Below are 15,324 nucleotides of genomic sequence, written 5' to 3' on the forward strand. Positions count from 1 at the left end.
TGATAACAAACATTTTATTTCTTATCGCGGTACGACACGACATGCAACTCAACAGCTATTTATGTCTGTTTGATAACTGTGTAATAGAAACCTTTGCATTTCCGTTGGACAATTACACGGTACATAACTTTATAATAGTACCCACTACTAGAGTAGAGTAAACACTGCTCGATATTTATGACTCCTAGTACATAAGACATTGAAGCTAATGGCTGGATGATTGCTTACCATTACAATAACCGTTTATATTTTATTGTAAGCGATATTTATTGTACGTCCCTAACAGGAAATGTCAAATAAAGTTCATCGTATTGTTATTTCTTTTTCAATGTCGAAAGTGTGGTTTTGTGTCCGTAAAGGTTGAGGAGATTACAATGATAAGGAATACCTTCATATGTTTGATAAGGGCCAGCATTGCCGAGACGTGTGTCAGATTTATCTTCGACGACAATGGCCGGCAAATGAGGCCAGATCACAGCTTTAATAAAGTGAATTCTAAAGTCAAATATTTGGGGTTTCACCGATTTCAAACAGTATGTGTATTGTAAGGCATCGTTCACACCAAACGTACTGTCCGCCGCTGACTGTGAGCGCGCGTTACGCAGTTTATTGCTTTTCCATATATATTGAAATTGTCGTTCACACCGAACCGACTATACGCTGTTACGTCGTCTGTTGTAGCTGACTCTCAGTAGCCGATTATTTTACTACGCGACTATGCACGGCGGACGCGGATTGGCTACGCGGACGCAGTTGCCGAATAGCGCCGCTCCGCCGCGTACGCACCGCCGCTCCGCCGCGTCTGCACCGCCGCGCAGTGATGTCAGATTGGGGGGATTCCCACTAGTTTTATCGTATGGGAACCACGAGTGATCTCAGAGATCGTTTATAAAATACTACGAGCAACTTCAAATACTGAGCTCTTTTATGTGTAGAATAGTCGGCCGCTCAGCGTACGCATCTAGTGTGAACCTACACGAGCGTATTCTTTTGTTCACACATGTAGCGCATCGTACGCTATAGCCTATTGTCGGCTTGGTGAGTACGCGTACTGCAGATTGAATCGACGTTCACACTGAGGCCGACTGTGAGTATACTCACAGTCAGCGGCGGACAATACGTTTGGTGTGAACAATCCCTATAGGTTTATTAGATCCTCGTAAGTTTTTTGTTAAACCAAACAAATTGACGTCAATAGAAAAATTACTAATTCATTATAAATGAACGTTTTACGAAACCTAACGCGATAAGGTTGGCTAGTGCCTATCTGCAATATTTAGGCTTAGGTATTTATGTATTTACTCATTAAAAAGTAAACGCTGTAGTTATCGCTGTTACAGTTTCAGTGGCAGCACTGATTTACTTGTCCTGAGTTTTTTTTGAAGCCTGAAAAAGTGTTATATCTTGGTAACATACAATCAGTTTACTTCAGCTTTTCTGACTGCAGACTAGCAACAGTCTGCCTCTTCAACTCTATAAAATTGTCAACGTAGCACTCTTTCGTAATTTGACCAGCGTATTTTTGCTGCGTGAAGGTTTAATAGGTGAATCCCCTCAGCAATATGATGCCTCGATAACAAAACCTGTGTGATGCAATATTATTTGCAACGTGACAATTTCTGCTCTAGTTGGGCTATTATTAGATCGAGATAAAAATACAATTATAGCGAAAACATGACTAAGTTAGTGTAGGAAAAATGGTTTCTTTTTAATTAGAAGTTAGGGAATTTTAGAAATTCTGGCTGCGAGCTGCGGTACGTTTTATAAAATTCATATAGGCACGTACAATTTGCTCTCGCCAATCTACCAAACCGAGGCATTTAAATATTTTATTAAAACAAACGGCCAGGAAGTACAGCCGTTAATTGATCGTTTGCGTTATCGAGACAACCTTGACTCGGACCGCGACGGAACCACACATGCATTCTTAACTAATTCGATATGATTACAATCTGCAGCCGAATACTTAAAGCTTATGGAGCTAACCTTGACGTTTGCACATGAATATTATTACTCTATACCTACTGGGTAGGTATACTGTTCTGAGAAGTACACTTCCTCGAGGGCAGGGGTGGCCAGCTGCGCGTGTGGCTGAAAAACAACTGACTCATAAACCACTTCAGTCATAAAAAAAACACCTTTGAACTCTGAAATAAACCTCAAAATCTTGACCTGTTGGAATTTAAATAAAATATTGTGCATAAAAAAAGTTTTATCAAGATCCAAACGTGACCGGAATACAGAGGAAGATTTCTGATTTTCCTTCTTCTCATATAGGTATTTTGGTACCTGCATAACTCACTTTTAGCTAAAAATAATATACAATAAAAGGTGCAAGTTGTTGAAACCGCAGCAGACGTCAGTCGTCATCGGTAAACAAACACACAGGCGGCATCAGACAGTTTCCCGTCCCCCTGAATTCTCAAGCCGTCCATCTATTGCTCTCGATCTTGTTCAATTGAATAAATGCAGGGAGGTGATGGCGTGGCGTTCGCTATTAACGCCGGATCCTACGTGCGTTGTTATGTAAATAGGGTCGTGCCTACAGATGAGCCGCTTGCCTCCGTGGAGCTCCAGGGTCACGGCCGACCATACGCTCGATGCCCTCAGCCCTCGCTTATTATGCCACGTCATAACTTGCTATAATTACGTATTTAGTAGTACCTTAGCACCTATTTATAGCGCGTATGTTAATCATGTCTAACAACAACAATCAATGACTCAAACGTATTTAGAAAGCAAATATATATGTTTATTAGGCATACTTTAATGTCTGCGCTACGCCGCCAGTGGGCTCACCATAACGGACGTCAAATTCCATCGATTTCACGTCAGCTCATAGCCAATTTGGCGAATACATTTTTATGTTTTTCCTATCGGTGTGTGGGTAATTGAAACGAAGCGTAATCTCGCCCGCTGACGCACGTGCACTCACGTTGACTATCGATCCAACAACAATTATAATTTACGATAAAACCAGCTCCGCCAAAGAAACAACACAACAACAATTCAGATTTTTCCTCTTAGCATACCTCCGCGTATTTATTATATCTCCCTACTCCGATATATTGCGGTGGCAACTAACGTTTAATGTTTGCGGTTTTCCTAATAAAATCCTTAATTATTATGACTTCATACGTTTATGTCTCCGCAATATGTATGAGTATTGCGGTCTACTGTCTGTACATTGGTAACGTTACGGCTTTTCTGTAATTTGAATCATAATTAAAGTGTTGACTATTCTAAAAGTTGATACAATGGACAGCAATGCTAAAATCGTACGAGCTACGCGTAGGTATATTGGGAAAGCGGAACTACTGTAAACTTATTGATATTCATTCAGTGTTTGTGCGAATCGCACGTATGACTCACAAAGGAATTGAGAATTCAATTTGTATAAATTTTTAAATTACTAGCTGTTTGATAATTATTTAGCACTTCATATCAAATTGAATAAAAAAGAAAAAGAATTATTCTGTCTATTTACATGAAACATCGAGAAACTTGAGTTATAGTGACATAGAGATAAGAAGGATATTGAAACAACGACTAAAGTCGTTAAGCTAGAGCCACGTTTCCACGTAGAGCTAAGATCCAAGTTGTCGTTGGCACGTATAGACTATTAGGTACAATTCCTAGGTCAGTGCACGACCGACTATGACATATTCATGTTCTTTGTCTTGCAAATAGCTGAGTATGTGTCACAGTTGTCATATTGTATCTTTGTTCTGTCGTAAAATATGTTTATTGCGACAAGTTACTGATTTCTGCCAAAATTTCCCACATCTGTGAAGATCAAAACCCATGAGGTTGTCGGTGTCCGTTAAACATTCCCAGCCGGGAATCCCGAATATCGTGCACTGCAAAAGGAAGAATTGAGTGCGTCTCGAACTACGAGCGACTGAGACGTTCCAAGAATTAATTTACATAGCAAATGTGGACTGAGGTCGGTAGCGAGAAGTGGCTGTTATGATTGATCCGCACCCGCTCACTAGCTGCGAACTGTATACATTGTGATGATCTGTAAGTAAATCTCAGCTCACACAAGACATACGTATTGGGCTAGTTATACAGATTTAGAAAACTCCATACTAGAGAATTATTTTGCCAGTACCAGCAATGCCAAGAGAGTAAAAACTATAGACACCAGTGTTGTAAGCAAGTCTTCAAAACAAACTTAGAAAAGAAAAAGTAGGAAAGTTAAGGTTTAACTTAACATGTCAAGTTGACAATGTTATAAGCGCTATCAATCGCCAGCCCCTTCAGTGTAAAATTTCACCAAGCATAACCATTCCCAAGAATCGCTCAGACCGCATGACATTGTAATAATGTTATTTTTCGTTCATTAGGTGCTTGTTTTCAACAGACAGGAACGGTCACATCAGCCGTCACTTAGCGACGGTTTAAGGAGTATTATAATAGTAACAAAAAGGTTTTCGCCTTACCGTATGGGTAATTTCTCGCACAAGTGAACGCCGCGTCACTCCTCCCACGCACTAGTCTAGCCGTCACGAAGCTTTTAGAACTATAATATTTTGCCCATACATCAACATCGAAACAATGGTCTGGACCGAAAAAGCTTAGACTATTATCAAATTACCTGTATACATATTGCGTAATGGTTTTTCCTACCTGTTGCTAACAGCCCAAAAAGAGTTATGGAGTTAATCATCATTATGACTCGAGCTAATCGACTGTGACTGGATTGAAAGAAGTTTTTGCCTTTCAGAATGGAATTTATCATTAATTTTATTAATTAAAAATAATACGCCCACTTCGATAGAGATGTTTTCCCACTGACACAAACAAAGTTGTATGATACAGAGCCGACACATTTATCATGCATTTTTAAGAGTGCGTCATCTCTATCAGTCCGTCTGCCGGTGAGCCTGGCCCCATATGACTCAGCTCCTAAGATCCCTATTATTACTTAAGAGGACGAATTGGAAATTTTGGCGCCAAGGATCTCAATTTTTCTCAGTAAATACAAAACGGATCAAAATACAACTTGGTTACCTGAAAGTTCATGATATAAACCTTATTTTGTTAGACTTCAAAACATGATTAGGGAACTTTTATAACAGAGAAAAATATATCAAACATACCTCTTTTTAAAAAGAGATTCACATATTATGGGCAAACGGGGCCGATTTAAGCCTCTTAACTTTTTTAGTAGTTGAGTATATACATACTCTTTAAAATTGTGGAAGGAATTTTTATCAAATTATCATTTCTAAATAATAAAATTACAAAACCATTTTGTCGCTTAAGACTTTTAGTTATAAGCTAGCGCGCGTATTGTAATCCTTGCCCCGCTCAGACGCTCCGTCCCCTCTTGGCCCCTTAGATGCGCGTGCCGGTTATGGAATTATTGTTTACCGATTCGTCGCCTTAAATACTTTCAAATTCAAAATTTTCGATATCGAAAAACTTTAGCATAGTTTCCGCGCGACAATATTGGGGCAATTTACCCTTTCGGGACGTAGGCGTAGCGGCTTTTGTTATTTCGGAGGTGAGCGAGTGGGTACGAGAGTAGAGGCCGGAGGGCGCCGCCCGCCCACCACGCGGCGCCCACGCATTGACGCACTCCGCCCAGCTTCAGCAGCCTTTCATGAAAAAATTAACCTAAAATCCTCCCGACACCCACACGACTACAAGCAGAAAATTTGATTAATATGCAAATTGGGTGTTAATCTTTTCAGTATGGTCTTATTAAACAAAGGAATAAGGAAATGATAAAAGTTGAAACTAGTTTTAAGACACAATGGCATTTAAATGTCAAGTAGAACTTCATCCTTTCTCTGAAAGTCTTAAAAGTCAAGTAGTGCATTCTCCTAATTTGTCGGCTTCTTGGAAACAATACGAGCATACATTGTAGAAGCTTTTTGTGGAAAACAAGTACAAGTACCTAGGCAGTAAATAGATTTTACGGAAGGAACTTTAACTAGCAGCTATTCAATAATGAATGTTAGTTATTGACTGGCACCTCTGAATAGACGCATATAACATTACACAAGGAACATCAAAACAAAATCAATAAACGCGCAACTCCCATAGACTAAAGTTAAGTGGACTTAAATGTACAACGACTGCATTACAAAATACTATGCCGACAGCCGGGCGTAAAACTATATACCGGAAACGGAGTACACTTGAACTGTGGATGGCCTATTCCTGGATCGAGGCCAATGGTAGGCGACGCTGGGTAAATTCATTGTATCAGTGCGCCACGCCTCGCACCGCTCAAAAATTGTATGTCCGATACATAGGTCTTCTGATGTTGGCTTTGCAGTTTCTGATTGTAAAACCAGAGAGAACCAAGAATTTGAAAAAAGAGATTTAGTATGACAGAGTATTGATCCTAGCTTTGAAGCTCCAAAAAGAAAAGCAGAAAATATATTAGAAGTAGAATAGTAAGTTTGTATATAAATGTATTAAAGATTAATAAAATACTTAATTAACTCAAAAAAAAAAAAAAAAACAGAAAATATGTGCAAACCGTTCAAAAAATTATTGATGAAAAAGTATTTAAAAACAGACGCTCAAATGTCAACTATGTAAGCAACTATTCACCCTGTTTTACCGTTCTGTCCTTTAACTGTAAACTTAACATACACTTTAAACGGTAAAGCAACAAAGTTGACAAAAACAACAGAAAAACTATTAAAAATACAGAGTGGTCTAAAAAATAAATGTCTACTGATAGCATAGGCCATATGCCTATGACCTTGTACATAAGCTGTTCACAGAAATAAATAAGTACATACATATACATAAAGACTGGGGCCCGATTCTCCTTATTTTACATAAGCAACATTCGATTGACGTTCGACTCGATTCGACTGAGATCCGATCCCGACTCGATTACGATTGATGCGTATGTGGCATTCCGCTATTTTTTCTTTGAAATAAACGTTTTTATCCTTTTCTGTCATTCAATAATGAATCATTTTGTCTGCAAATGATTTACGATTGCAAAATGATTGTACAGCAAACTACCGTATAGACCAAAATTACCAAAATAGCAGACCAATCGCACACCAATCAAATGTCAATCGAATACGATTGGTCTTTTATTAGTAGCAGAATGCCCGATATGGTTAAAACTGCTATTGCGATCATATTGCGATTCGATTTCTATTCGATTTTGACATTATTAACTTAGGAGAATCGGCGTCCTCGAATGACAGCTTTTAATTTATTGCAACCGTTTTAGGACAGCGTATCCAAATTGAAGAAACACATCCATCTTTTTGTGGATGTGAATTGAAATTGAAATTGATTGCTCGGTTATTATAAGCGATACATTGTATTGAATAGAAGACAGGAGACCCATTTGCTTACCGAATTAAGGAATAAAATACTTGACAAAGATCACCATGAAATAAAGAAATATCGCTAATATAATAAGTTAATTAAAGACTCCTTCGAGCATAAAGACGGGCCTCCGCACAAAACGTGTCCTGGCGCTTCGTTAGCAACAGAAGCGCGTAGACACACAGTATTTCTACGAATTCTGTTAATATTTAAATTTGCACAACAAAATGGACATAATGACGTACATACAGAAAGTAGCTTTACTGCCTAACATGGAAGCCAGACGGCGATGACTCATGGACCTGTAATTTAGAAGGCCCAAGTCAGGGGCTCTGTGTGTCGGGTTCTTTTGTTTCAGCTACGTTTTATACTTCAAAACTAAATCTAGAGCTATGCAAATCAAGATCGTAGAAAAACAGGTTTCGAGTCAAAGTTGAGACCACTTCAAAGGTTTTACCCCAAAAACTAAAGACATCATATTTTTTTAATATCTCTTGTGAATACCTAACATAATTTTTGTTTTCCAAAATCGAGTTCAAAGTTCGTGGTCGAAATCGTTAAAATGAACTGATATTTCGAAATAATAATTTGACGAAACTGTAATCTGAAGGGTAAAGTTCAACCATATTTAAAAACGTTCTCGTTACAAATGTTATAAATAATGTTACAATTGTTTTGATAATGTTGCTACATAAAGGTTAACTTGTTGAGCTCTAAAAAGCTGGCAGTACAAAGTGGGCAAAAATTAAAAAAAAAAAGCTCAAAATTTGTTGCTAATTTGTTGCTAATTAGTTGCCAAATAATCGATTTTTTTGCTTTTGCCGATTTCGAGAAATCGTCAACAATGCTAGCTTCACCATAAGCTGGCATGGATTATAAGATAAAAGTTAAGGTAAAATAAACAAAATCACTACAAATTTGTTGCTAATTTGTTGCTGTATAACCAAAATAAATTTGAGGTGCAAAAATATTTTTTTTTTTTCAAATAGAAAATTTTTATTTGCTTTGCGCGCTTGAATGTCAATTGTTTCATGAAAAAAATATGAAATAAATTTGTTGCTCGTCACAGAACTGTTCCTTGTCACTTAGAGAACCAGCAACTAAATAGACACCCGACGATCGGGTGTCTTGAACTTCGGTGACTAACAAACCGGCCATGCTGGCTTGAATGTCGATTTTTCCGGTGAAAAACGTTGAAATGAATTTGTTGCTCGTCACAGAGGTGATTAATGTCTCTCAGAGAACCAGCAACTAAATAGACACCGGACGATCGGGTGTCTTGAACTTCGGTGACTAACAAACCGGCCATGCTGGCTTGAATGTCGATTTTTCCGGTGAAAAACGTTGAAATGAATTTGTTGCTCGTCACAGAGGTGATTAATGTCTCTCAGAGAACCAGCAACTAAATAGACACCCGACGATCGGGTGTCTTGAACTTCGGTGACTAACAAACCGGCCATGCTGACTTGAATGTCGATTTTTCCGGTGAAAAACGTGGAAATAAATTTGTTGCTCTTCGCAGAACTGTTAGGCATCGATCGGAGAACCAGCAACTAAATAGACACCTGTTGATCGGGTGTCTTGAACTTCGGTGACTAACAAACCGGCCATGCTGGCTTGAATGTCGATTTTTCCGGTGAAAAACGTTGAAATGAATTTGTTGCTCGTCACAGAGGTGATTAATGTCTCTCAGAGAACCAGCAACTAAATAGACACCCGACGATCGGGTGTCTTGAACTTCGGTGACTAACAAACCGGCCGTGCTGGCTTGAATGTCGATTTTTCGGGTGAAAAACGTTGAAATGAATTTGTTGCTCGTCACAGAGGTGATTAATGTCTCTCAGAGAACCAGCAACTTTTCGTTAAAAATCTAAAAATCAGATCTTAACGTTTTGAGGTTCTAGGAAGCTTCCTTGACCACTTCCACGAGGGTGACACCCTAGCTGTATATATGTGTAAGAATAAGTATGTGAATCGCTTATAACTTTCGAATAGCTTGACCGATGAGTACCAATCTTTGTCATTCTAAAGAAATTTCATCAAACTTAGATTTCCTGAAAATTTAAACCAACTTGGTCTAATATATAATAGAAAACAATATAAATCATTACTGAACGAACTGTAATTATTTTTACAAACAAAAAAATATCATCTGAGTCACGATTTCTTCTTTGGCATTAAAAATGAACTAAGCATTGAGTACTTTCCAGAAACTATATATTGATTAATTTTAGTATACTCTTATAGCCACGTAATCAACTGGTAACATTGGTGACTAGTATTCAGTATTAATATTTTTTTATTTTTCAATTTTATATTTTTTTCGCTTTTTTTTTGAATTCTATTTTTCTAAGCCATCCTTGAGAGCGCTAATAAGCAAAAAAAAAATTATCGAAATCGGATGACCCTAAAAGGCCATTCCTGTAACTTCCCGCTAGATACATTAAGCGTTCGAATGTTGCCGTTTGTTGCGATGTTTTTGAGCTCGTCAATTTATGAGAGCTCAACAATTTGACTTGTGTGTTATTTTGAGCTCTCCTATTTATTTAGTTGCTGGTTCTCTAAGTGACATTAATCACCTCTGTGACGAGCAACAAATTCATTTCAACGTTTTTCACCGGAAAAATCGACATTCAAGCCAGCATGGCCGGTTTGTTAGTCACCGAAGTTCAAGACACCCGATCAACGGGTGTCTATTTAGTTGCTGGTTCTCCGATCGATGCCTAACAGTTCTGCGAAGAGCAACAAATTTATTTCCACGTTTTTCACCGGAAAAATCGACATTCAAGCCAGCATGGCCGGTTTGTTAGTCACCGAAGTTCAAGACACCCGATCGTCGGGTGTCTATTTAGTTGCTGGTTCTCTGAGAGACATTAATCACCTCTGTGACGAGCAACAAATTCATTTCAACGTTTTTCACCGGAAAAATCGACATTCAAGCCAGCATGGCCGGTTTGTTAGTCACCGAAGTTCAAGACACCCGATCGTCGGGTGTCTATTTAGTTGCTGGTTCTCTGAGAGACATTAATCACCTCTGTGACGAGCAACAAATTCATTTCAACGTTTTTCACCGGAAAAATCGACATTCAAGCTAGCATGGCCGGTTTGTTAGTCACCGAAGTTCAAGACACCCGATCGTCGGGTGTCTATTTAGTTGCTGGTTCTCTAAGTGACAAGGAACAGTTCTGTGACGAGCAACAAATTTATTTCATATTTTTTTCATGAAACAATTGACATTCAAGCGCGCAAAGCAAATAAAAATTTTCTATTTGAAAAAAAAAATATTTTTGCACCTCAAATTTATTTTGGTTATACAGCAACAAATTAGCAACAAATTTGTAGTGATTTTGTTTATTTTACCTTTACTTTTATCTTATAATCCATGCCAGCTTATGGTGAAGCTAGCATTGTTGACGATTTCTCGAAATCGGCAAAAGCAAAAAAATCGATTATTTGGCAACTATATAATAATAAATTAATTAATAAATGACATCAACAATAAAGTGACGTTGGTCGCTGGGATACGGAGTTATAATTAACATTAAAGTGCAATTTATAAATAAACTTGACGGCAATGACACAGCGAGCAATGAGCATTACAAATTATCGCTTCACCTAAATAATGAATATAATATTGTAACAGTTTTTGAAGTGCGCAATGTGCAACCACAATGTGCCCTTCCACGCACATGAATGACTCCACGTAGGTATTGTTGATTCGGTGAGTCAACGAACAACGTACGCGGCACGCAGCCATTCGACTCATTCATGTAATTCACACAAAAACCTTAACAATTACTCCAGCAAGCACTGAAGGATCAAATTACTTACATTTAATTATTATGAGTGTGTACACTAAGCCGTCAATGCGAATGTTTGTGCTAGAATCTCATAAGAAACGTGTAATAAGGTTTATTATTTAGTGATAAAAAATATTTACTTCGATGTATTCGTGTCTTTGATTAAAAAAAAAACTTGTTTTACTAATCGGTGGTCAGAAACTATCAGGTAAGCAATAAACAATCATTAACCGCAAAATTTTGTGCTTTTGATTTTGCTGTTAAGATAGGAGGAAAACCGTTTCTTTGAAATGTAGTACGTAAATGGGAAATTCAGGCTAGCAAAATAAACAGTAATTCTTGTAACACGAACACCACGTTTGTTTTTTTTGGACGTTATAAAAAGTTCGAATTACTTTTTTTGCTTTGATTACTTAACTAATTACAATATTCTGTCAGCAGGTCGTTTTAATAACAACAACAAAGCGTAACGTAATTTATTACAACTAAAACGAAGCTTAGATTAGTGAGAAAAAAAATATGCATGTATGAAAAGAGGTCGCATAAATACCGCGAAGATGAGACTGTAATTTAGCCATAGAGACGCAGATTGAACTTTTTTCTTGCAGCGAGTAGGCACAAGCTCGGTTGTTTTCAAGGAGCTCCGCTCATAGCACAATCACTGACACAGATTGCTGGCTCATCCACGCAGAACTCGTGAGGTGCCATGACAGCACCCCATTTAAAAGGCAAATACGGTCACGACGTGCTCACACGGATGTGTCGATATCATTACGATGTGCCTTGTGCAACTTGCCGCGCTAATGCATCCACTAGACAAAATCAACTTTAGAAATGTGATGCAACTCCTGGCCTGGCGAATCTTGCTGCTTATAGAAACGCGTCAAATAGGGGTTTAGAATTACTTCTAAAATACATAGCTTATTCGTCATTTTTATTTACACATGACTGACTGACGTGAATGGGAATTTTGTGGTTGCCGATTTCAGTCTAAAAATGCTTTATTTAGCTCTGTTTGTAAATATGACTTAGTAAATAATAAGTGGATACTTACATAGCACCGTTGACGTTAAACTTAGGCGTCCAGTCGACTTTTAACGTCTTCTCAATGTTTGAGATTACCTAAACACATTTTTTATTACGTTGGTGCAAATTGCATTCCAATTTATAACTTTAAATTATAACCTGTAGGGGCTGACTGTCATAGCTTACCAGCATTTGTGATAATTACCGGCCAGTACCTGATGTGTTAGTTTGATTGAAACAATATCGAGGCGCCTTATTTGAGTACCGCTTACAGTACTGCTCACCCATTAAGGTAAAAAAGCGTGACGACGATGACATCGGGTGAACGGACAAATCGTAACGGTTCGCTCGACTACGGAACTTTAATAACACTATGGCGAACAAAAACTTCGATAGACAACATAATTTAATAAGCGCAGCGTTATGCATTGTCATCTTATTTGTTAGGCCGCCGATTGGCCCAAGAGAAGGGGGGCATTATATATTCGTACCTTCAATTTCAAACCTGCATCAACTAAGTTTGTAAACTGTATATTTTTCTTGAAGGACAAGGATAATCAATTATTGGGAGATAAGCATCTACTTTTTCAATCTGCCCTAAGCTCCCAGATGCAGGAAAGGTTCCATAGTCTTTCTATGCCTTGATAATCGAGTCTGACTCCAAAGTCCTTAGTCTTAGAATCCGGCAATATTAAGCATCCTTCATTTAGCACCTTGTATCTCAAATATGAATTTGAAGTCCGGAAGAACATAAAACTGGCTAGCATTGCAGAAATAAGCATTCGGTTGTAGAGACGAGAGCTCTGCCGTCAGTCAGCTATGCAGACCCAGATGTCTGGCAAGCCATGTTTGTTGTACCATAGAATAATGTATTTATTTTGTGTTTTTCTGTTGTCCCCAGATCGTTGTCTCGTGAATCGGATGCGGCGCGGGCGCCAGCGTGCCATGCAGTGTTAGTATCGACCATGGTGGGCGTGGGCGTCGCGGAGGGTGGCGGGGGCGGCGGCGGCCCCGGCGACGGCTACTACGGAGAGTACTACCCTCCCGAACAGTACTACGTGCCGCAGGAGATGTGTCCTCACCCCTCGCAGCATCCTCAGCACGCGCATATGTGTACCGTGCTCCCTGAATATGGTGAGTCCAATGCTTCTAGTACTTCCGAGCATTTTGCGCAGGCCTTTTTTTTTGGGGGATCATCATATATACCTCTCCCGCTGTGGGTGCATCGTCAGAGTGTCAGACTCTTACTGACTAAAACCCACCAAGTGCCCTTCATGCACTAGGGCCGCGGCTTCTTTCGAACAATCCCGAAGCCCCGGCAAGCTTTGGCACTATTGGGCCCTCTTTGAAATTTCAAGACTGGCCTTCAGGAGCCTTTGTTCGTTGAACTGGGCGTGTTTTGTAGAAAACATGTCTATCATTGTTATCAATAAATTACTGCATGTCTACTTGGTTTAATGGCATTACAACCAGTTTTAAAATTCCTAGTTTCAAAAGAGAAATGCGTTTTTACATAAAGTTGATAGCGTATCGCGCGATTGTTTTATTGTTGCTAAATAGAACAATGTTTATTGCAGTTGACTATTTTAAATACTTTTACTAATGAATGCGAATTTTATTTAAACCTTATCATCTGTAAATAACCGGTTGGGTTAATTTTTGCTCGTAACGGCTTATTTTTACTATCGCTGTTTTATTTATGTTCTAGTTAAGTGGTATTTCTACATAATATAATTTATCAACTTCTGTTTTTGTTGTAGTTAGGTAGATACTGAGTTGTTTCAAAATGTAATTAAATAATCAGCTTCCTAGAAAAGATTATTTAAAAATTCAAAATGGAAACAATGACAGCTAGGTACAACGTATTTGGAATTTGTTTACCACTATAATTTCGTTTTCTAAAGCAGTAATTAGGGTGACTAAAAATAGCAGCTCGGGAAACCACATTCAATTAGTGGTTGTGTCAGAAACTTAAGCAACCGTAGCGAATTAAAACTGGGAAAAAACCCTTCTAGTGAGTTGAAACAAAGAGCTTCAAGGCTCTCGTGGGATTCCTAGTGCACGGCATTGCTCAAGAGTGCGGTCGCGTTGCATCGCCTGCCAGCCGGCCTCAGCTATGCAGCTCGTTTCCGCCGCGGGCGGTTGATACGCTCATACCAAAGCGGATGATCCCACAAAGAACCTTTTCTACGAACGCCCAAAACACGTTCATTCATAACCGCAAAGTTACGGGCCGGAACGGCGGCCGTCGATGTCAAAATAAAGCTAAATGAACCCACCCGTGACGTGGCACCGGCCACGGTAATCTATCCCGTATTCGTAGCACGCGAGCTGGAATCGGCATGCAAACATTATCAGCTGTGTTTATACTGAATACATACATAAATTATATCTAGCCATTATCTTTTTGATTATTATTTATCTTATCAACAAGTAAATATAAACATTAAACAACAATACGTGTATTCTCGCAATAAGTTGAATATCAGATTTTTTGTCGATATTTTTGAATTTTTTCTCGAATTTTTAAGCAATAATATTCATTAGCATGATCGATAATGATGGATGAGTTTTTTCCAAGTAAATCAACAAGGCCGTCATAGAAGCGCCAGAAAAAAAATCGAATGATATTTTTAATGTTTGGAGACCAAAATACCTACTCATCACCTACAGTTTTGAATATTTGTTAGATACCATTATTAAGTAGAATCTTTGTAAAACTCTGTTCACTGCAATACAATACGTCACTCAGGCAGTACCATACAATCATTGCCATCTACCTAAATCCGAACATTACAGAAAATATATTTCTAAAACTGTTGACATTTTACTTAAGTGTGATATATTAATGAACTTAATTATACTCGTTTAAATCCGCTCACATTAGATAAAATCAAACCTTATATGGACACGGCGACATTTTTATAATTGCTTTAAAGCTACATACGGTGATATCATCAATGTTTCATATTAAAATGGTTATCACACACATCCTATCCGCCATGAATTGGTTAGAGTTAATTAATACATTTGACGATAAAACTTTTAGGTTTTAATTACAGATGTATGTATCGTTAAAATTTAAAGGCCTCTTGAACATAATGATGTATTCGCCTAATACAGATGTTTTACTATTTCAAACATATTAAAGCATATTGACTCAAACCATAAAGCGAATTGA

General features: G+C 38.3%; 1 protein-coding gene across 2 annotated transcripts in view; it reads left to right on the forward strand.

Moving 5' to 3' along the window:
* Window positions 1-15,324, forward strand: part of LOC124645643 (fibronectin type-III domain-containing protein 3a) — a 53,812-nt gene that overhangs the window by 27,414 nt on the left and 11,074 nt on the right. The window contains exons 1-2 of one of the 2 annotated variants that reach the window (XM_047185466.1): window positions 11,036-11,325; window positions 13,045-13,277. In XM_047185466.1, the coding sequence (XP_047041422.1) occupies window positions 13,109-13,277 (169 nt within the window). In that variant the 5' untranslated portion in view covers window positions 11,036-11,325; window positions 13,045-13,108. Of the gene's footprint in view, window positions 1-11,035; window positions 11,326-13,044; window positions 13,278-15,324 lie in introns of those variants that run through there. The other variant, XM_047185465.1, reaches the window with a different exon arrangement.

This window comes from Helicoverpa zea, chromosome 3 (assembly GCF_022581195.2).
Source record: "Helicoverpa zea isolate HzStark_Cry1AcR chromosome 3, ilHelZeax1.1, whole genome shotgun sequence".
Classification (NCBI taxonomy): Eukaryota; Metazoa; Arthropoda; class Insecta; order Lepidoptera; family Noctuidae; genus Helicoverpa; species Helicoverpa zea.